At 39.5% G+C, this 23,651-nt stretch overlaps 1 protein-coding gene across 2 annotated transcripts in view; it reads left to right on the plus strand.

The window, feature by feature from the left end:
• Positions 1 to 22,894, plus strand: part of CDC42EP3 (CDC42 effector protein 3) — a 58,758-nt gene extending 35,864 nt beyond the window's left edge. For both annotated transcript variants that reach the window (XM_081943451.1, XM_081943452.1), the window contains exons 2-3: positions 10,773 to 10,827; positions 20,608 to 22,894. In XM_081943451.1, the coding sequence (XP_081799577.1) occupies positions 20,906 to 21,676 (771 nt within the window). In that variant the 5' untranslated portion in view covers positions 10,773 to 10,827; positions 20,608 to 20,905 and the 3' untranslated portion in view covers positions 21,677 to 22,894. The remainder of the gene's footprint in view (positions 1 to 10,772; positions 10,828 to 20,607) is intronic.
• The last annotated feature ends 757 nt before the right edge of the window (positions 22,895 to 23,651 follow it).

Genomic DNA, 23,651 nt, shown 5'->3' on the forward strand with positions numbered 1-23,651 from the left:
TCTCTCCCCGTGGAGGATTCCTCAGGAGATCATCCTGTGCCAGGGGTCCTGTTTCATCCAGAGCCCCAGTGGCTCCAATTGACTGCCTTGCACTTGAGCGGTGCCTCCTGAGGGAGGCACATCTCTCGGCCAAGGTTATCTCCACCATCAAAGCGGCCAGGTGGCCGTCGACCACACAGATATATAATTCCATGTGGTCGCAAAAAATCATACTCCCTAACTTCTGCCCCTCTCCTTCACATGAGAGGGAACACCTGTGGCACCGGCTGGATGTACAACGCGCCTTGCGCATCTACCTTAGACGCACATCCTCCTTCCACCGTCAGAGGCACTCTTTCTATCCTTTCAGCCCAGCACAATGGGTGCTAGAGTTTCGTCTATCACCATTGGTTGATGGTTGAGATAGACCATTAGTGAGGCATATTTAGCCTCAGGGAAGACTCCTCCCCAAGGGATCACGGCCCATTCCACCCGAAGTGCCATTACCACGGCCGCGTGGGCCACTAGGGCTCCCCTGGAGGACATTTGTAGGGCAGACGCATCTTTCAGGTGTCGAATTCTTCAGCACGTGGCAACCTCCCCTCTCCCGGGGTGTTCATCCCACCCTGGGACTTAGCTTGGGTATGTCCCAGCTGTAGCCCCTCCCGCCGAGCTGCAGGAAAAAGAACATTGGTCCTTACCTGAACGTTTCTTTTCTGCAGTGAAGGTGGGAGGGGCTACATCCCGCCCTAGTAAGTTCAGTTAGGCCGGCGAGGGGCGGTCGTGGGGTATATGTATATGTGTCTCCGGTTGTTTTGCCTTACATAAGATTACAGCTTCTCCATCGACCTCGAGGAAACTGGGAGCCAGTAGGGAAGGATGGTGCCTTTAAGAAAATTCCCTCAGTCTCTGGACCAATCAGTCTGTGACTAAACCCAGCTGTAGCCCCTTCCGCCTTCACTGCAGAAAAGAAACGTTCAGGCAAGGACCAACGTTCTTTCCAAATATAACTCATTTTAAAGATGGGCAGCCAATAAATGTGATAAACAATACATTTGATAAATAATAAAGTTGACTTTAGAAAGGCAGCGACTGAGGACAGGGCTTTAGAATAGCAGCCAGAGTATCCCATGTTGATTCCTAGGTAAACAGATATTTGGACCATATTAAAAAAAACACAAATAAATACAAAATAAGTGTTGCCTTGTAGATTTATAAGCCTTGCCAATTTCTCGGGTTCTTCTTCCCACTAAAGGCATGCACAGTGCTGCATAAGATGGAGTCAGTCTTTTTCTATTATAGTAGGCAGAATTCAAGGTAATAGCTTACAATTGGCAATGGTTAGATGACCTCAAGGAGGATTAAAAGAGGAGGAGTCGGAGTCTAGAAATGCTTCTTGCTGCTTTTCCTTTGTGTCTTATCCTAGCCAAAGGTGATAGCTAGACATAAGACTGTAGAATGTCACTATCGCGCCTTTCACAAAGTGACTGGAAAATGTCAGTAGAAAATAAAACAGATCTAATTGAGGAATTGTTTGGTGACAGTAAACATAACAGTAAAAAGAGACACAGGTGTCTCGTTACCACCACAATTGAGCCCCAAATTTTTGTTGCTAAGTGTGACATTTGCTAAGTGAGTTTTGCCCCATTTTACTTTTTACCACAGTCGAGTGAATCACTGCAGTTCTTAAGTTAGTAACACAGTTGTTTAAGTGAATCTGGCTTCCCCTTTGCTTGTCAGGTTGCGTCAAAAAGTGATCTCATGACCCCTGGACACTGCAATGGTCATAAATATGAGTCTGTTACCAAGCATCTGAATTTATGAGTCTGTTACCAAGCATCCAACCATGGGGATGCTGCAACGGTCGTAAGAATGAAAAAAGGTCATAAATCACTTTTTTCAATGCTGCTGTAACTTCTAATGGTCACTAAATGAACTGCTGTAAGTCAAGAACTACCTGTAGTGAAGCCAGCTTAAATGCTGAGCTGATTCATACGAGCAAGGTTCAATGCATTTAATTTTTTACAAGCTAAACCTTTCTGTTTGCTTGATTCCAGTTGGAAGAGGATGTTTGGGCTATTGAGTCCAGTCTGCTACTTCATTGAGGGGATGTCAGCTGCAGCACTTCTGGCAATCCAACCTGTGCTTCTATACCAGTTATGACTAACCTTTTTGTCATCGCATGCCCACATCCATAATGCAATGCGTGTGTGACCCCCCCATGCACCCTGCTGCCCTGTGCATGCGCGCATGACCCCGCCCCCCCATGCCCTGTTATGGGCCTAGCAGGCCTCCTTGGAGCCTCCTGGGACAACAAAAGGGGTGCAAGAGGCACCCCCCCACGTGTGCCCCACCCCCATGCATGCATGGCAGAGACCTGAAAATCAGCTGGCCAGCGAGAGACGCACACGCATGCACGGGGGATCTGGCTGGGGCAACAGCTCGCATGCCTGCAGAGAAGGTTCTGCATGCCACAAGTTCACCATCATGGTTCTATACTTTCAATAAAGGGGGGAATGCATTCATTTCTTATCCTATTTATTTTATTTATCTGTTTTCTGCCCTATCTGTTCTGCTTACAGAAGTTGTCAGTAGCTTATAGCAATACAAGTGGCCCTCGTCTTATGACCACAATTGATCTTGCAATTGCGGTTGAATGTCATGATGGTCATAAAGTGAGTCACCACATGACCATTCATGATTTTATGTCCTTTCTTTTTATTATAATAAAATTTTATTGGGTTTTCAACATTTATAGGGAAAAGGGTAAATGGACAGGTCTACAAATTTTGGCAGTTGCAAAATGTGAAAGGCGCCCCTCCCTCCATACCCATAGTATACATTTATATGTAATGCATTGGTATATAATTGATTACAATCAGCATATTAGTTCTATTACTAAATTCAATCAGATTAAACATTACAGTATAAAATCCAAGTATAATTCCATTATCACTTTCGGTCAATTTATAATAATATGATTTTCTTGTTTATTTTTGTGATCTGAGTCTTCTTGCTATTGCCCCATCTCCCTCCACTGGCAGAGCTCTGGCCCCTCCCGTGTCCTGCGTGTCCGTTGTAATGTCTGGTGTTTTCTCTAGGAGTGTTTTATTTTTTTCCATAAAGGCCTGCGCCTCTATGGGTGAATTGATTCTGATTCTTGTCTCCTCCCAGAATATCAGCATACCTTCAGGCATCAACCATCTAAACCACACCCCTTTCTGGTATAATTTATTCACTAATTGCGAATAATTCTTCCTTTTTTCTCTAATCTTCTTAGGGATCTGCTTCAGAATGGTTATCTCCATATCATGATATGTCAATGCTTGCCCCCTTTGTACACCCAGAATTTCATCTCTTGTGCTTTTTCTAAGAAATTTAATGTGAACCTCCCTGGGTACATTGTGTGTTCTAGCATAAGCTGAGTTCACTCTATAAACCAGGTCTATATCCCACCCCATCTGTTGTTTTTCTTTGTGTGTGTCAGCCAGGATGTTTGTCATGATGTCCCTTATGTTTTCCCCATCTTCTATAACATTTTGAAATCTAAGATAATAGGACATTCTCTCAAATTCTAATTTCATCTGTTGGATGTCAAGATCTTTGTTCCCTTTCTGCACAGCTTCTACCACCCCCTTCACCTCCTCCACCCCCCCTTCCACAAGGTTCAGTCTTTGTGAGTTCTTATAAATTTGGGCTTGATTTTCTTTAATTTCATCTTTCATTTCCCTTAGCTGTTTCTTGATTTCCTCCTGGCCCTGTAAAATTTGTTGAAGCATTTGTTGAAAGTCCATCTCTGTAGTCTTGGGTTGCATCAGTTCTGTTATCTTTGACTGTGTGGCTGGACTGGATGTTGCAGATGTTGGAGCAGACGTGGCAAAGCCAGGTTTTCCAGGAGGTGGTCTTTTGGATGCCATCCTTTATAACGTTAAAAGTTCAGTCCATATATAAGATAAACAGTTAGAAAAGAAGGGTAGCCAGGTGAATTCCGGGAGCAGGAGAACCAGGCAGAAGAGAATCTCTCTAATAAGTCTGGCAATAGATGAAAAGTTTCCCCTAGAAAGTTCAAAAAATACCAATCCACAAGAGTTTCCTCTGGGAGACACGGAGACAAAGACCGGAAGCCTGAATTTTAAAGGTGGAGTCAGGTTTCACAGTTCATAAAGACAACGGAAGTGTGCCATCTTGCCCTGCCAGTTTTGGGCACAGAGGCATAACAAAGTTTTTAAAAAAGTTCCAGAAGTCCTCAAATCACAGTAATATATAAAATTAAATTGAAAAGAAAATCATCTCAACCTGGGTGAGGCTTCATTCGTTGGCTCTCCCCCCTCCTCCTCCCCCAGGGGCTGAGAGCAAAATTGTTCCTCGGCGCTTGTCCAAGGGGGGGGGGAAAAAAACCCCTCCCTCCAGCCACGCCTCCAACTTGCTCCGAAAGTTGTTTTAAAGAAAGCTGAATAATCCTTCGTGCAGAATAGGGGGTGAAGAGAGAAGCAACCTCACCGCACCGCAGTTGCGTCCTTCTATTGTTGCATTCTCCGGTCGGCTTTAGCGAGGCGCGAGGCGCAGAAACGCGAAGCGCCCTCTGATCTTGCTCCCCGGTGCCTTGGGCGCGCGAGAGACCTCCCGCCGGCCGCCGCCGCTGCAGGAGACCCCCGCGATGCCGCCCCTCCGGCAGGACCCCTCTGCGGGGTGTCCTGTGCCCCCCAAGGAGTGGGGAAGCCCACCGGGGAGCCGGAGCGGGCAAAGAGCTGCCCGTTGCCCCCGCCAGCGGAACCGGAACTCCAGATTTTATGTCCTTTCTTTCCATGATCATTAAGTGAATCCATTGTTTGCTGTGGGGCATTTTTTTTTTTGCCGGAAACCAGAAATAACCACCAATTTTTTGAAAAAATATAAATCGCGACCAGATGACTGTGGGATGCTGCAAATGGCCATAAATGTGGGGCAGTTGCTGAGTGATCAAAATATGGTCACATGTCTGGTGGGGCAAATGTTGGAATTTTGAATCCAAGAGATAGGTAGCTCTTTCGGGATCTGTTATAACTTTGACAGGTTTCTATGTAACTAGTTCATTAGTTGAGATGAACTAAGGTAAATAAATGCCAGGGGGAAAAGGTAGTACAATGAACATAAAATCAGTGTAATTAAAATCAGTTCCATTATGGAATTTAACTTACTAATAGGAATATTTTCTTAGCATTCCTGAAATTGAATATCATTACTATGTGTTCTTTACACATGACTATAAAACAGAATTTGACCATTTTTTCTGAGCCTCCAAAACCGCAGATATTTGAAAAGTACTGTCATTTCCTTTTTAATTCACTAAGTATAGTTTTTTTACCCATAAGAATTAGTTTCTGGTCTGTTTATCATCTTTGTTGGCTCTCTCTGTGCTTGTTTCAATTTCTCTAAATGCTTCTTAAAGTATAATGTCCAGAACTGTACATAATATATTATTAAATCCCATAGTTAGGATTATATTGATAGTACATAATTTATTTTATTCTTGGGAGAAAGTTCATCCATGACCTATGCTGCGTCATATTCAACTTGTGATTAAATATAATTCAAAAATTATTTTCACATATATTCTCTCCAGCTAGAAATTAAGAGATCAGTGTTTCTCAGGTTTGGCAACTTTAACATTCATGGACTTCAACTCCCAGAATTCCACAGCAAACATTGAAGACCTTCCCACGGTTGAGAAACATTCTAGAACACTGTTTCTTAAAGTGCGGTCCAAGGACCCTTCATGGTCCCCCAAGACTTTGCAAGATCAAAATACTTTGCTTATATTGAAAAATAATTGAAAATAATTGAAAAAATAATGCAATATTTAAATCACTTCAAATAATCGTAAGAAGTATGTGCATCAATTTTAATTTTTAGTATGGTAAATATCAATAAATATAATTCAAGGAAAAACTATTACGGAGCCCTTTCTAATTTTTATAGGTAGAAAGAGTGCTCCACCTATTTTGTTCATATCGTTACTATGTTCTTGAACTATCTTTGTCCTGCGGTTCATATATTATATTCCGGTCTGGTGAAAAACTGTTAACAAATACTTTTTATCCAGCCCTTGTATTTCAATAGTATTGAAGAGAAAATTATGGGTTACTGTAATGGGTAAAAAGAATAGCCTTGAGGAAGAAGAGAAAGAAACGCAACATAACAAGGGTTACATTTAAAAAAAATCTGAGACCCAGGCAGAATGTAATTTGAGTCAACATCTCAAGCAAGGATCTTCCTAGTTTGCAAGAAGATAAAGAGGCGGGGAGGGGGAAGCTGATCTTACGGTGCAAGATTACTACAGCCATAATAAAAGTAGTATTAGTTGTATATTTTGGGTTTCCAAATTTGGTCTACCTTGGAAGGCAGACATGTACTTTGTCAAATATCAAGAAATAGTGTGTCCACAGCATTTTAATTACTTCTGTTGGAATTATAAATAAACAATTAAAGTTTACTCTGACAAGGCTGGCCTTGACAAATTCGGTAGGTCCATTCCTTCCCTTTTCAAGATATGAACATTTGCCCTTTTCCAAGTCATCTGGTTTTTCTCCTGTTCTGCAAAATTTCTCAAAGAGAATGCATAAAGATTCTGCCAAACTATCTGTAACCTAAGTGCAACCCATCCAATCCTGCATATTTAAACTCATTCATTTCCTGATTATATTTCTAATCATGCTTGAATTGGAATTCTGCCTTCCCAAATGCAGAGTCTCTTCACAGAGAGGCTGAACCAAAATAGATGTAGGCTTCTCAGATTGAAGAAGACAGCTCATGAAACACATGGAATAAATTCATTAGAATGCCACCTCCTATTGTTACATCACAGCATACAATTAATTTAGAAATCCCTTGTGATGTGTTGTATTTCAGCAGCCGTTCTGCCAAGCAACTGTGTGCTCTTGTAAACTGTTCTCAGATTTAGTGAGTGCATATTGAAAGATTCGGGAAATCACATGGTAGTATCCCCTTAAGCATCCCTTTTTGAAAGTGTACTTGTGGAAATTTCTTAGTATAAAGTTTATTTCTGCTCTGTACTAGGCCAGGAACTTAACCTATTTCCCCGAGAGCCAGAGCCTGAATCCATATCCATTGTGCCTTGGAATGGGCAGGGGGTAGAAACTAAAAGGAGAGGAACTACTATTATTTCCCTTTGAATCGCAGGTGTAACTTACTCCTCCCACAACATCTACTGCTAATGAATACTTACAGTACTAATTAGTACTTATATACGCCGTTTGAGACTGATTTACATGTCAGGCCTCAAAGCTCAATCAGTGTACCTATATTTTAAAAACATTTTTGTTTCCTTTGTTACTTTGTATATAAACTGATGAAGAGCTTTTCAAAAATGGAATGCTTGTCTATCCTTTCTTCAATGTTGACTGACCCTCATTAAATTGGTTTGGAAAGTGATCATTCATGGAAAAGACAGAATCAGATGCCTTATACTTTTGTGGAGGAGCTGTTCTTTGCATAGAAGCTTGTGATCTGGGAAACTCCTTCACAGTCACACACACACAAAAGAGTGAGTTATGTGGCAAATGCTCATTACTAGCATGGAAATCAGAAGAAAGGATTTATTTAGGATATTTAGGGTATTAACCTTTAATTATATAAAAGAGTAACGTGGATAAATAGAGTTGCCAAACGGCACCCAACCACGAGAATGTTGAAATCAGGCCTTCTGTGATTCATCCATACAATCTATTGTCTGGATACATCATCCCCACCCATCTAATTGTTTCTTTAATGGTGCAAAATAGAGGAGGGTTTCCTACTGTCCTACATTCCATCTCTATTCTGCCGCCATTATGTACATAAAAAAGATTAGACCTAACCAAAGGCCATTCCATTTGGGATTGTTGATACTAATTTCCCACACTATTATTATCCATACAGTATTTGGTTTTTGCTGATGTTTAATAAACATCAAGCTATATTTATGGTACCTGTAGGGAGTGGTATGTGAGCATGTTGTGATCTGGATATGGGGATTGATTGAGAGTGTGATGGACAAAGTAAACTGGAAATTATCTGTAGCAATTTACGAACACATGTAAGGATCAGTAATAATCAATGACGTCTAACAAAAAATATATTGTTTGAGTATTTTGTGCTATATGAACATTCTGTTCTTCAGAAAAGTTTTAAATCTTATAACTGGAAATTTGGACATAACTTTACTGCTGAACTTTGGCATAAATAGTAAAGATTAATAGAGCAGATTTTTTTTAAAAATAAATAAATTGGGTTACTAAACAAGAACATCCATTTTTTCCAGTTTGTTTCATCTTATAGAAATATGGAATGAATAAGAAGGTTCATAGTTTTCATTTTAAAATTTTCATATATTGTGACCACAAATTACAATTCCATTTTCCATCCAATAATGGAAAACTAAAGTACATAATCCATCATTCAGGGACAAATTGTATTTAAAACACAGAAAATACTAGTACCAAATTAACAATTCAACAAAATGTTTTGAAGAATCCTCTACTCAACAATTGGTCAACTCATATTTAGCTTCCCTTGTTTAATTATGGTAATAAGTTACCTCTGCTATGGAGAATTTAAAATTCATGCTACAGATGCATTTTTATATGTTCTCATGCTATATGTATTTTTTAAAATATGGACTTTTGCTCATTTTACTTTCTTATTATGTTTTGTTAATTGTGATCATGTCATATATATGTTACTGTGAAAGTCCGAAATCTGGTGAATGTCAACATTCACCGGTGAACGAAAGTCCGAAATCTGGTGAATGTCGACATTCACCGGTGAATGTCGACATTCACATAGTCGCTTGGTGTATATCCTTATCCTCTCGACACCCTTACCCTAATACCCTTAACCTAATACCTCGGCTCCTCGCTTCCTTTTAAGCGTCTTCTGTTCGCGGAGTTTTTTTTTTTTAAACCTGCAATCCTGTGCGGTTAGAATTGAAAAGCAAAAGTAAAGCGTTACGCTGACTCGTTATATATGTCACAGTGAAAGACCGAAATTGGTATGTGTCGACATTCACCAATTTCGGTCTTTCACGGTGACATATACACATATTGTACACTCATGCAAGAGACACATACACACATATAAATGCTATATTAGGATTTTTAAAAGCAATTCTGTGGTACAAAGGCTAACATAGATCAGTCCAGTTGCATATGGCATGCAGAGGTGGAATTACTGAATTAAACCTCCAAGGCTAATATATACAGAGTATGTGTAAATGTATATATACATAGTAAGAATAAACATTGCCTTATGTCAAATATAAGCAATAAACTAGCTTAAAGATAATGGTTTGCATGTATTTTCTTGCCTGTCTTTTCACTAATTCAATGCATATTTTGACTTTACTTGCTCTCTTTTTTTTTTGAAGAAATAAAACTGCTTTCTTGCTTTCTGCCCAGGCCATTATTTGCACAGGTTTTTCAGATTTATATGCACATATTTTTCCACAATAGTCTTACAGCATTAGTGTCCTTTCCTGGCAGCTATTACACAAACATTTACACTAATCTCATAACATTTGAAGAATAACTATTGATATTGGGCAAAGAAACTCTACAAAACCATAATTTTCAGGCCTATCCAGTTCGTAATGGGTAAATGAAAAACTCACAAGTCCACTGAAAAAGTCCAGCTCTTATCATTTTAGCTTCATAACATTTATACCAATTTCTGCTCATGTTTACCTTAAATCCATCAACAAACAAATTTCCCACAGTAGGTTGAATGGCTGCTCACAAATCATATAAGGGGACTCTAGCAAAAGAAAATCCAAGTGTAAACTACATTATTTATAATTCGTAATTTTTAATTATTATTATATTCTGCAGTCTGACATATTTGGATTATATAGCAACAAAATTCTGGAGGCTGCAATCCTCACATTCTCTATAATTTTAATATCTAAATATTAAAAAGAAATTGGTTGTTTTTTAAAATGAAGAATAAAAACATTAAATAGGTGACATTTATACATATAGCCTCCCGTTCTGATGATTGGTTATTTATTTTACTTGAGATAGAGAAAAAGACAGAGATAAAGACCTGCAAGTTCAATTATTTATTTAAAATAAAGCCTTGCAAATCTCCCAATACAGATGGTTTCATTGATGAAATAAACCTTCAAGCCTATTGATTGCAATGAAACACAAGCAAAGCTGTCTTAAAATCCACATATATAACTGAGATTTACAAATGTTCCAGAAAAATACCATAAATACTTCTAAATGGTCAACATGACTAATTTCAAATTTAACTAGATGACACTAATACTTAAGGTTTTCTTTCTTTTTAGGGTCTTGGCTTATTTCTAAATTTCCACATTCTGTTGCAAGCTTGGAAAAGAATTGTGTAAAACTGAACAATGAGTAACATAGCTTTTATTATGTAGCTGTGTTCTAAATTGTCACTGTCACCATAATTGTGTAAGTGTGGATTTCATAACTGATTTTAGTATTTCAAATGAAATTTTCTCCTAATAAATTAGTGAACCTTAGAAAATCTATAATATAATTAATAAACATATGCTCACAAATGTACATTTTGTTGTTGTTGTATAAAAACTGTCACTGGTTTAGATTTCCCACATGAGATTATTTGAAATAAGTCAATGGAAAAACCACTAAAGAGACAGGAGAGGATTATAAAAATATAAAAGGGACACGTATATTTAAATAATTTATAATACATTTTAATATGCTTTTATCACATATATTGTTGTTGTTGTTGTTATTTCAATTTTGCCTCTTCTTCTCTTTCAGATCTACCCTCTACTGCAACAACACAAACTTTGTAACATTATAAAGACAACGAAAGGTGAGCATTTCCCATAAGCCAATCTGTCACAAACAGTGGATTTGTTAAATTAAATAGCAATGGCACTTAGACTTATATACTGGTCCATAGTGCTTTACAGCACTCTCTGAGCAATTTATAGTGTCAGCATATTGCTCCAACAATCTGGGTCCTCATTTTATCATCCTCAGAAGGATGGAAGGCTGAGTCATTCTTGAGCCAGTCAGCTCGAACTTCTGGTTGTGGGCAGAGTTAACCTGCAATACTGCATTCTAACCATTGTGCCAACTTGGCTCTTAAATTAAATGCTTATTAAATACACACATTTAAATGCAGACATATCTTTCTAGTAACATATTTTGAGGGCACAGAGAGGCACCTTCAGGAGAAGAGGGGATATGTGGAGTGTGTTATATTTAAGAATCAAGGGAAATATATGCGTCGCAGGTTAATATTTTTTTTTGCCAAAAACTTTTTTATTTATTTTTAATTTTTAATACAAACATAAAAATCCTCCTTCTTTACATCCTGTAGAAAATATATCAGTTGGTTACAAACGGTTTTTGTGCATCTCTTCTACCGTCATCAAGTATAATTCATATTAACTCTATTATCTTAACTCAAATGTTTATACATATTACCATCATCATACCTCCATTTTTATTTGACTATAATTGTTTAAACGTCCTTCATCATGAAATATAGCAAAATTTAATACATAACCACATATTGGTATTTCATTTACTTATAAAATCCTCCATTAACATTAAATCCTTATATCCTATTCTAGCTGAACATCCATAATATTTAATAACAGAGTTTTCTGATCCTCCTTTCCAGATTGCTGTTTACAATTTACATCCAATTTCCTTATATTATACCCATACATATATATAGATTATTATTATTATTATCCTTTCTTTATTTGGCTATATTCTGTGTCACAACATTTTCCCCCTAATAATCAAAACTTAACTGTGTCTAATTTAGTTCTCTTTTTGTTGTTGTTGTTGTTGTTGTTGTTGTTGTTGTTGTTATTATTATTATTATTATTATTATTATTATTATTATTATTAACCTTTATATATAATCTAGGGTATCATTCAATATTCATATCCAAATGTTGCTTATCATAACACTGCACATTGTATACAGTATTATCATTATCATTTTTTTATTTAATTATACCTATTATCACAAGAGTTTCACTAGGTTTAGCTAGTAGTTTTAAATTATACTCTTCCATTTATCAACCTGTATCTTTCCAATAACAAAACAATCTTATGTCCTCTGCCATTTGTGGTATCAATCTTCTAAGTTTCTTCTTAATCAGCTTTGTATGTACTGGTTCTAGCAACTCCTTGCTTATAAGATCTCTCATATAATCCTTATGCCCTCTTTCTGCTTCTTTATTCCACTTGTCTTTAGTTGTCAGCAGTGTTATCCATATTTTCGTTAATAAAGTTTCATAGTCCATAAATTATTTACTTTTTTCTTCTTCTTCTATGTCTTGCCCTTTGAAATAGGTTTCCTCTCCATTTATTTCCTCTTTCAGTATTCCATTCTTTGCATTTTCAAAAACACACCAATTACCATAAATGTCAGCAAGTTTAATTGCTTTATATTCCTTTTCCACTTCAATTCTTTGAATTTTATTCCCCTCGTTTTGCATTTGGTGAACATCATCAAATTTTCGATCACATCTTTCTGTTAATTGTTCCAAAAGTCCCAGTTTTTGTTCAATCTTCTCATATTTATTTGTTAATTTTAGTAATTCTGAAAATATTGTCTGCAGGGTTACAATCTCTCCATTTTCCTGACACTCTGCCATCTTAAACAAAGAGCTCTCGCTTGGAAGGTTTTTTAAAGTTAAAACATGGATTCACAAAAGCCGTTTTTTCCCCTCTTCTCTGGTTGAAAACACGCTTCAAAGGGACATTTGGCTTACCCCTATCGCTCTGTAATGAGCCATCAAAACAAACCACAAAGAAAGGGAAAAGTTCCGCTTAAATACACCAAGCTCCAATCAACAAAACCTCCCGGCACGTAGCACTTTTAAAATATTTCTTTTTTTATATCTGTTTTGTATTTCAAATTAGAAAAAGAGATCCAGTCTTTAAATGAATTAAAATAATGATACTCACAGCATGAAAGAGGAAAGATTTGGTTTATAAATCACCGAGAGTGACAGAAAAAAAAATAGAAACAGAAGACTTAATCCGTCCATTTTAAAAAGCTTGTAAGGGTTTTATCCATGAAGATAGCATATAAGAAAATGGGATAGCCACTGTCCAGAACCGTTGCAAGATTAATTTCGCCGCTTGAATCTTCTATTCTTCAATTTCAAATCAATTTATAAGTTTTTATAGACAATCTCTCTTTTAAAACAATAAAGATTCCTCACCAGCTGGAAACACTTTCACTTTCCATTCCTTTCGTTTTGGGGCCGCCTCGACTACATCAGCGTTGGCTGGATTTTTTGTCACCTTGAAGAAATTTCTCTTGCTTCTTTCGGGGATTTTGCAATATCCCTGAGTTCAGCAAGACATATTCTTCCTGTTCACTCTCTCTACGGGACAGTTTAGATCCGTTTGGACCCTCCTCCCAGTGGCAAAAGTGTCAATTGCGATCTCAGAGCATTGAGATCGCACATCGTATCGTCGCGACACCGGCCCTGCCCCCCGCAGGTTAATTTTATAGAATCCAAACTGGGTTGGTCACCAGAATGAGAGGTTTAGTCTTCCAAGCTTTCGGTTCCTGACAAGGTCCCTGAGGATAGGCTCCAGTATGAGTCCGAAAGCTCGAAAGACTACATGTCTGGTCCCAGTGACTGACTCAGATTAGATCCTGTGTTATACTTTTTTAAGTTGTTGGGTTCTAATTCTGAGCATTTATGTGTAGAGCCATGCTAGGACAGGTTTACTGCTTCTAAATACTATTTGTGCATTTTATTAGAAAGATTTACATTCCAAATATCTCTAGAAACTATTTCTTTACCCTATAAATGATTTGTAAAAATCAAAATGATTGGAACAAGGGCAGGATTTTGATTCTAAACTGTTGTCCCTTAAGTAAGAATATGATTTAGGTATTTTGATCAGCTATTTGATTTTTTTTACCCAAGGCTGCAAGCAGTCGGGTAGTAGTTGGGTAGTAGTCTATAATGCTGCCTACCACTTAAATTGCAGAAAATTTAGCATAGAGTATGATTTTTAAACATTTTTGAAAACAATAAAGTAAATCCTCACAGGAAACAATGGAAGCACAATTTTGTTCTTACGCATTGAAAAACAGTGGTTTTTTTTTTTAAAAAAGAGTATGTTATCAGGCACTTCGCTAAGGGGCATATCAGAAAAAGAGGACTAGCCTCTTTAACATACTATTCAATTAGCACATTTTTCAGCCTGAAGTTACAGAACCCCTAGAGCCACAGATTATATTTCCTTCTATTTTCTATAGGCATTATTACCATCCCACATTTTTCAAGAGGTGACATAATACCTGTAGTATATTTTGGATTTATTTTTTTTAGCTTTGTGGGAAGCAAGGACAGAAAAAGCAACTGTGCATTTTGTTTGTTTGTTTGTTTGTTTACTGCTTTTTAACTACAGGAATAATATTACAATCAGATCTGAGAACATGAAGAGTGCAGGCATACTCTTAACAAACCAGTCCAAGCAATCTTAAATATATCATGAGGGACCTTTGCATGATTGATTGATTCTTCTTAAAGTTTATTATTTTCAAATCCATAATTTAAATATTTTTATTTCTTCCCTTATTTTTCACAGTATTTGTCTTTCACATATTACTACTAGAAAGACTATTGCCTAACTGTTCCAGCTTTGCTGTTACAGAAATAACCTTATCCTCCATAATCTTATCTAAATTTTTATTGCATTCCTCCTTAATCTCCTATTTGCATTTTTAGTACATGTACATATTTATCTGTTCCAACTTCTCCTTTTTTTCAATCTCATTTGTTCTATCAGATCATGATTATTCTTGAGAGCATTCCTGCTCTACCTATATTTTCCTGTGATTTCTCTTAAAAGAGCTCTCATTTCCGTTTTCTGGTTATATTCCTCTAATTATTGACATTCTTGATTTGCATATCTTTTCTTATTCTTTCTTGCTTGAAGATAAAAGCCTGTTTCCAGTCATTGTGTATGCTTCTATCTCATTGCCCAAGCCTTTCATCCTCTCTCTGGTTATCATGATAGCTTGTTGTGAAAGCCACTTGGATCTTTTCCTCATTTAAACATTGGAAATATTTTCTGTTCCCTTGCTTTTCACAATACAGTTCCTTCTTGAAGGCACTTGGATTCACTCAATCCTGCAAAGTTTCATTTTCTTTCTGATCCCCATGGTATGGTAGGTTGCTCTTCGTTACAGCATATTTTTCTTTCTTACGCTTCTAATATTTTAAAATGAGTTATTTACAATAAATTATGTTAAGAGCAACATTCTCCATAATGTGTGGAGGAGTATCCAGGATGGGTTGACCTTGTCCTCTCTTGATTGGACTGAGACAGATAAGCTCTTTTAGCCACACCTTGGTCACCAGGCTCCACCCAGTTATCGACTCAGTCCATCAACGTATGGCTGTGTTCATCCTGAGATCCTGAAGAAATTTAAAGGGAAAATTTTAAATTGCTGCAAAAGATATTGAAATTGCCTCCATGCTGCCTAGAGGCTGAGGAAACCCCCAGCGGGGGTAGAAAGCCCGTGCAGCAACTGCTAAGGTGGCTTGCAGCCCAGGCCACAGAGCGAGACCCAGGGCACTAGGTGAGGACTCTCACCAAAGACAGGCAAGTGAGCTCCGTCGATGCCTCTGCAGCAAGGACAACGCCCAAGGAGGCTCTAAGGGTACCGGGGTGCTCCACCGCTCCCCCCAGGGGTTGAGCGACGAACTGCAGCGTTTTAAAATGCCCCGGAGCGCCCACGCTGGCAGCGATTGCCAGAGAACAAGGTGAGAGCCGGAGAGGCTCAGAAAGAGCTGTGGGAGGCAGGGGGAGGCGAGAGAGAGCCCACAGCGGAAGCCGCACAGCAGCCTGCAAAGGCACAAGCCACTTCCACGTGCTTTCAGGAAGAGGAGCTTTTTGAATTTGGAGCCAGGAGCCATTTTGAAACCACGTGGTCCAAGATGGCGGCCCCCAGCAGCTCAGAGGAGGCTGACAGGAGCCAAGCACTCAGCCCTGCAGCCAGCAACCCCATCGGAGGCAATGAATAGCCCTTAGAAAGTTTAGAAACCATCTCGGAGGCATCAGCCAAGGATGGGGGAGGCAAGGCAAAGGCCAAAAGGAAGCATATCTCCATCCAGGGGGCTAAAGAGGCAGGCTGTGGATCCAAACCCCCCAAGCCTAGCTCCAAGTATGAAAGGCAGAGGCACCAAGCCTTGGAGTGCATCTGCCATAAGGCCAACAACAGGAAAACACACACACCCCTGGCCTGGAACCTGAGGGAAGATTACCAGGTTTCTCTTCACCTGACAAGGCTGCAGAAGGGGACTCCACCCTCCAGGTGTTGATTAATTTCGACACCTCAGGGCTTTGTCATCCTGTGTTCTGGCAACCTTGCTATCATGATTTATGCAAGCCCTATTCAATCCTTTTCAATCCTGACTAGCCGGAGAAGCCCAGACAGGGCAACGAGGCTCAGATCGCTGCTGAGGCTTTCCCTTTAAAGAAGGTCTTCCCTTTAAGGAAAAACTTTCCCTTTAAAGGAAGAGAAAGGAAAGCAGCTGGAGGAGGGGGCGGCAAGGCTCTCAGCGAGCTACTGTTAACAGCAGGAGGCCACAGGAGAGAGCGCAGCAGCTCTTAGTAGCACAAGCCGCTTTTTCAAAGCCCTGACTGGCAGTGCTGTTGTATTTGCCGTGCAGCGCCATTTGAAAAGAAGGGGGAGGAGAGTCTCCACGTGGCCCAAGATGGCGGCCTCCTGCAGCTCGGAGGACACAGGCAGGAATCAAGTCCTCGCTTCTAAAGCCGGCAGCCCCACTGGAGGGGCAGAAGAGCCTCCAATCAGGTTAGAGATTACCCCTGAAGGTCCATCCAAGGGTGGGGGTGGCAAGACAAAGAGCAAAATGAAGCACACCTCCTCCAGGGCAGCTAAAGAGGCAAACTCCGGCTCCAAGCATCTCAAACCTGCCTCTAAATATGAAAGGCAGAGGCATAAAGCTGTAGGGCGCATCTGCCATAAGGCCATCAGCAAGAAGGCTTCCCCTGGTCTGGAGCCTGATGTGATCACAGAGGAGGATCCCTCCCAGCAAGTGAGGATTCCCATTGATACCTTAGGCATCTGGGGTTCTATCCAGGGATGGCAGTCACCCTCACTGTGAAGCATTTTCCTCAAGCCTCCCTTCTACCTCTGCAGGCATTGGGGTGGGGCAACCACCCGAGGCAGAACAGTGTAAAGATGAGGTTATTTTGAGCTCCCCTCGAGTAAAAGGGACATTGAAGTTGAATCCCAAACTCTGTTTGCAGTCTAACTGAAATCAGGTGCCGGGATTTCCCCCACCCCCTCTTGGAGCAAAGAGGAACATCCCGTTTCAGTGAGAAAGGCTAATTAATCCTCCTGAGATGAAGGACTCTGTTGTGATTAAGAAAATGTGTTAAAAAGGCCAAGAGTTGCATGAGAAATGCAGCGTCTACCACCTAGCCGATTCAATCTGCTCTGAAAAGCCTGTTTTTGTTCTTCTCTGATGCACCGAGAAAGCAGATTCTGCAAAGTTAGAAAAGCATGTTTCCTCTCTCTCCTTGTTTGAAAGCAAGATCGACCTTGTTTCTATTGAATTAAGCTCCAGGGGAAGGGATCCAGGAATCGCATGATAAAGCAACCCCACCCTTTCCCAACCTATGTAATCTGATCTGCTGTTGTTAAGGCCAAACACATGTGGCCTAACAAAGAAAGAGAAACCTGATGCAGATTCCAAGCCTTACTCCTTAAGTGATTGTAAAAGCCTTGTGGAAAGATCTGGAAACGAAACTTGAATGAGAAAGAGGTCAGCTAGCCCAGACCCGACCTCCCAAATCCTTTGAACTTTAATGATAAGTTGTCCTGACAACGAGGGGCAATAAAGACGCCCCAACCATCCCGACAACAGCTTACCTTGTGTCTGCAAAGCCTTTGGGCAGCCAAAGGGCCAAAAGGCAGATGTAGTTCAGCCAAAGGGATTGTTATGCTCTTGTGGATTAGTTACTATTGTTTATGAATTATTTGGGAAGGGCTCAACCCCTATAGAAGGTACCAAGCTAGCCAGGTCTAAGACGAATTCCGAGTTCGGGTAAAGACCCTTATGAATTCCAAAAACTGGAGAGTCAGCTTGACAACCTAACCAGCAGAATAGCCTTGGCAACTAGAGCCGAGGTGGCAATACGGCAGGCTATTTCAGCTGACTGCTAGTTGCAGTTTGGCAGTTCAAATCTCAACATCTTAACAGCAAGGAAGGCACCATTACCAATCACTCCAAACAGTAGGCACAAGCAGCACCCTCTAGTGGCTCCTCTACAAACAAAAATAAAGGTTTGAGACTAAAATAAAGTCTAGAGTGGATGAAACAGAGAGTCGGATAGAGTTCTTTGCCGATAACTGGGTGGAGCCTGGTGAACAAGGTGTGGCTAAAAGAGCTTATCTGACTCAGTCCAATCAAAAGAGGACAAGGTCAAGCCATCCTGGATACTCCTCCCCCACTATGAGAAGAGGAGTATCAGGTAAGTACCAATGCCCTTTCTGATAATTTTGAAGAATAGTCTTTTAATTTTAAAGGGCTATAGTGTTGCAAAATTTAAGGACTTTTGATTTAGAATATTAAGTTATTTCCTTTTTTTTCTATTATATAATTGGAATACATGTTTGTATATTTCTAGCATTTTTTATTTCTTTAAGTGCCTCTCTTTACTTCTATTTATTATGGGAAGAGCAACTTATACTTTTGTATGTATTAGAATAACTATTACTTAGTGTGTGTCCTTATGAAATATGTGAAATTCAGAATAGGAAGTTAATTTGAATCCTTTATTGAAATCTGCTTTCACAGCTTAAAATCCATTTGTTTGTTGAGGAAGCGATTATTTAATTGGTTACTATAACAAGGCAGGATTTCAATGGGTGGATCTTAACTGATAATTTAATCATGGTTTCACTTTGTTAAATTCTTTTGCCCTAAAATTGGAAGCCAGGCACTAAAAGCGAATTTGGACAGGGACAAAACATGTCAATAAGGTTTGAAACTACAGTTTTAATACTACCATGTTTCCCCGAAAATAAGACAGGGTCTTATTTTCTTTTGACCCACAAAATCTAGCTTGGGCCTTATTATCAGGAGAGGGCTTATTGTTTTGGGTTGCTGCGAGTGGGCGAGCGAAGAGCCGGGCACAGCCTCAAGGTCGATTGGCTGTGTTGCGCTGTCGCAGCAGCAACACAGCAGCCATGAGGTGACCACACTCATGAGCAGCTGCCCGCGTACAACCATAGAGCGTACTCCCAGAGTGGCAATTGCCAGAAGACTCAGCATCCTACCTTCGTGCTTTGGAAGCCACAGAAAAAGCCATGCGGTGAGCGGTGGCAGCAGCGGAGATGCCCTGGCTCTGCAGGGAGAGTTAGGCAAGGGCATCGTGAGCCTGGGAGTCACGCGAGCAGGGAGTGCAAAAGCCGCTCACGCAACCCCCATCTCCAGCCATGCAGAACCCTATTCACTGACCTAGGGGCATTATGAAGGCACCGGAACTGCGGGAACCGGAGGGCAGCGAACAGGCGCTCCTGCGGCTTGGCGATACCCCTAGGTCAGTGAATGGCCCTGTGTCTGGCTGGAAAGGGGAGTTGCCGAGCAGCTGCTCATGAGCATGGTCACCTCATGGCTGCTGTGTTGCTGCTGCGCCAGTGCAACACAGCTATTCGACCCTGAGGCTGTGTCTGGCTCTTCAGGAGCCTGCTCGCAAGAGAGCAGCTGCCTGGCAACCCCCCTCTCCAGCTGGGCACTCGCGGCTTGGCGCCTTCGGGATACCGCTAGGTTGGCGAGTGGTGCTCTGCCTGGCCGGAGGGGGGGATTGTCCAGGGGGCTCATTTTTGGGGGGGGGGGCTTATATTTTTGGCCACCTGAAAAATGTGGCATGGCCTTAATTTCAGGACATGTCGTATTTTTGGGGAAACACGGTAAGATTATGATTTCAATATTTATACTTCACATGCAACCTGAACTTTCTGCATCTGTACGTTGATGGGTATACACACACACACACACACCACACAGGTACCATACAACTATCCCCACTCATTTAACTCCGTGCATGAAGTATTAAATTTGCCACATTATACAAATAGGAAGTTAGGCCACTATTTGAACTACCGGTAATCACCTGGGTGAGTCAGAATATTTGTAGGCATTTATTTAAACAGTTTTGATTTTGACCTTTAAAATCTCAAATAGAAATATATTTCAACTTTCAATTTCAAAGGCTAATAAACGTGAAGGTCCTTTTTGGCATAGATGTTTAAATGGAATGTCCTTAAGTGTAACCACCGAGCGTAAGAATTCTATTCCATGATAGAACAAGAAAAACAAGAAACCACAATAGTAAATTTATTAAGATAGTTGTGTTTGGCAATGTGTCCAAGGAGCCAGGTTAGAAAAAGGCTAGTTAGCTCATACTTAGATTATTTTTTTATCTTGCTTAACAAAGAAAAGCTATTTCATGAAGCTAATCAGACCAGAACTATTAAAAGTACCATTCATTGTTTCTGCAATAGAGATTAAATGTATTATAGAGAGTAAATACTAAGCGATATTTTTTTTTCCTTTTACAGGGTTGGGAGAGAAAACAACACAGCATTCTAGCTCTCTCAGTCGACTTAAAGAAACATACTATACATAAAAACAAATCAGCTTCCAAAATTTTGTTTGTGAGATGGAATCAGTGGTAGTTATATGAATGTTTTTATAAATGATACTGCAATCAATAATGTAGCATAGACTCATACTAAGACAAAATAATTGGATGGAGAAAAAGATTTTGTACATCTAGAGTATTTTGACACACACACACACACCCTTTTTTTTTTAACAAAGAAGACAAAGTCTTCTCTTTCCACATATTGTCAAAAGATGCCAGCCAAAACACCCATCTACTTGAAAGCTGACAATAATAAGAAAGGAAAGAAATTCAAGTTGAGGGACATTTTGTCTCCGGATATGATCAGTCCACCCTTGGGTGACTTCCGCCACACAATTCACATTGGGAAAGAAGGACAACACGATGTGTTTGGAGACATTTCTTTTCTGAAAGGAAATTATGAGCTTCTACCTGGAAATGAGGGAGAAATAGCAGCCAGGCAATATGAAGGATGCAATGAATTCCTAAGGGCAAACAGCACTTCTGACTCAGTGTTTATTGAAACTCCTTCTCCCGTCCTTAAAAATGCCATATCACTTCCTGCCATCGGTGGTTCTCAAGCCCTTATGTTGCCCTTGTTGTCACCAGTGACATTTAATTCAAAGCGGGACTCGTTGGGACCCCTGAGGAATCCCAGGCATAGTTGTGAGCCCGTAATGGAAGAAAAGTTGCAGGAGAAGAGCAAACACTTGGAGAATGGGAAAATATACAAAGATGACATCACATGGAAGCAGAAAGCACCAGCATCATATTATACTAATGGAACAGACAGCCATTCAACTAGCCATTCAGAACAATACACCAAATGGCAAACAGAGGAGTTCCTTGACAACCCCCATCTGTCATGTGATCAAACCAAGATGCAGCCTAAATCAGACGACTCTTTTTCAGACCTGACAGAGCCCCTCCTTTCTTTGCAGCTTGACCTCGGACCCTCACTTTTGGATGAAGTACTCAGTGTAATGGACAAAAACAAATCATAGAACTTGCTGCTTTGTGCCCTCTCAGTTTTCTTCAAATAAATATATTTGAAATGTGCAGACACCATCCATCCAATGCCAAGCGATTAAAGTTACAATCTAATGCATTACTGACTTTTTGCAGTCCCACGTTGTTTTTGCTTATTCATAAAAAAGGTGTCAAACGTCAACTACTTTGAATGAGCAAAATTAAGTAAATATTTAAATCTCAGCTATTGAGAATAAATGGAAAAGAAATAGGCTTACCTTTGGATGGATTGTGCCTTTTGTGTGTATATAATGAAATTGGTTCTTTTTTTGCAATTGACATGTTTTCTAAAAACAAATGACTTTAAACTATTTTTTTACATATTTTTTAGCATGGCAAATGTTTTCGAGTGAGTACATATTTTAATGACACAATTTTCAGCAGTATTAAAATGTTTCATTGAAACAAGATATGTCCATGTAATATTTGAACTTATTCTGAAAATCAGAAAGTGTTTGATTCTCAAATATTCTGTGTATGCCAGGCAGACATTTTATGAAATAAAAATAATTAGTTCAAAATTATTTGTAACTCCCCAGAATGATGAAATTCTTTTTACTAGTACTACTATAACTATTGTGGTTATTATATTAGCAATGTTTTTTTTTTTCATTCTGGCTGCACTGTTATTGTTTAGTGTTAATGTATAGTTCTAAGCTGAAATGGGAATGGCTTTTTCTGTTTAACTATTAAGAATGTGTAGCCAATACAAACTGGTGTTACTGAAGTTAAGGGCGATTCCTGTGCAAGCTCTTACGCCAATACATTTTCAGTACTAGACAATCTGAAGAAACAAAGTGAAGTTAAAGCTGCATTATTTTATGAGCTGAAATCTATTTCTATGCACATTACACTTTTAACAACTTCTACAAACAAACTCTTGTGATTGCACCAGAGAACTGTTGCTTCTTTCCCTTTTTTTTTTTTTTTTTTTTGAGAATCTGAATATAAACTGTATATTTGTGTGCATTCACATAAAATCCATATTTTGATCTTTTAACTTTGTCCTCTTGGTTATTAATATTGACAAATGTTTAAAATTTTGTGATGGATTCTTTTACATTTTAGAAGGAAGCACCAGCTAGTTGCAATGCTCAGAAGAGGTTGTGCTAGAGCAATTGGTATTCAGGGGCTATTGTGATGGCCCTGAGTTGCGTAGATACTACTTTGTGCAATACAATAAAGAATAAATATGTAAAATCGTGTTTGTGACTCCTTTATATATTATGAAAGAATGGGTTATTTCAAAATGTTGCTGGGTATCATTTAATGTATTCCCATTACATAATTCTAACTACTAGTAGTAGCACTATATAGCAATTGTTATGACTTTACCCAGGTTAAGTAAAATATGTGAACAATGGATCTCTGTGTCATGAGCTGTGTACACTAGTGTTATCATTAAAATAAAATAGTATCTTCATTTTTATTGCAGTTCAGATTTCCCTACTCTCTTGAGTTTTTCAATTAGTGTATGGAGCTCTTATATCAACTATACAGTACATAGAAAAGAAAAAAACAACAACAGAGTTGGAAGGGACCTTGGAGGCCTTCCAATCCAACCCCCTGCTTAGGGAGGAAACCCTACACCACTTCAGACAAACGGTTATCCAATGTCTTCTTTAAAACTTCCAGTGTTGGAGCATTCACAACTTCTGGAGGCAAGTTGTTCCACTGATTAATTGTTCTGCCAGGAAATTTCTCCTAGTTCTAGGTTGCTTCTCTCCTTGATTAGTTTCCACCCATTGCTGCTTCTCCTGCCCTTGGGTGCTTTGGAGAATAGCTTGACTCCTTTGTGGCAGCCCCTGAGATATTGGAAAACTGCTATTTTAGCCTCCAGTCCCCTAATCATCTTTGTTGCTCTTCTCTGCACTCTTTTGAGAGTCTCCACATCTTTTTTACATTGTGGCGACCAAAACTGGATGCAGTATTTCAAGTGTGGACTTACCA

This window comes from Natrix helvetica (genome assembly GCF_964273705.1).
Source record: "Natrix helvetica genome assembly, chromosome: 2".
NCBI classification, from domain to species: domain Eukaryota; kingdom Metazoa; phylum Chordata; class Lepidosauria; order Squamata; family Natricidae; genus Natrix; species Natrix helvetica.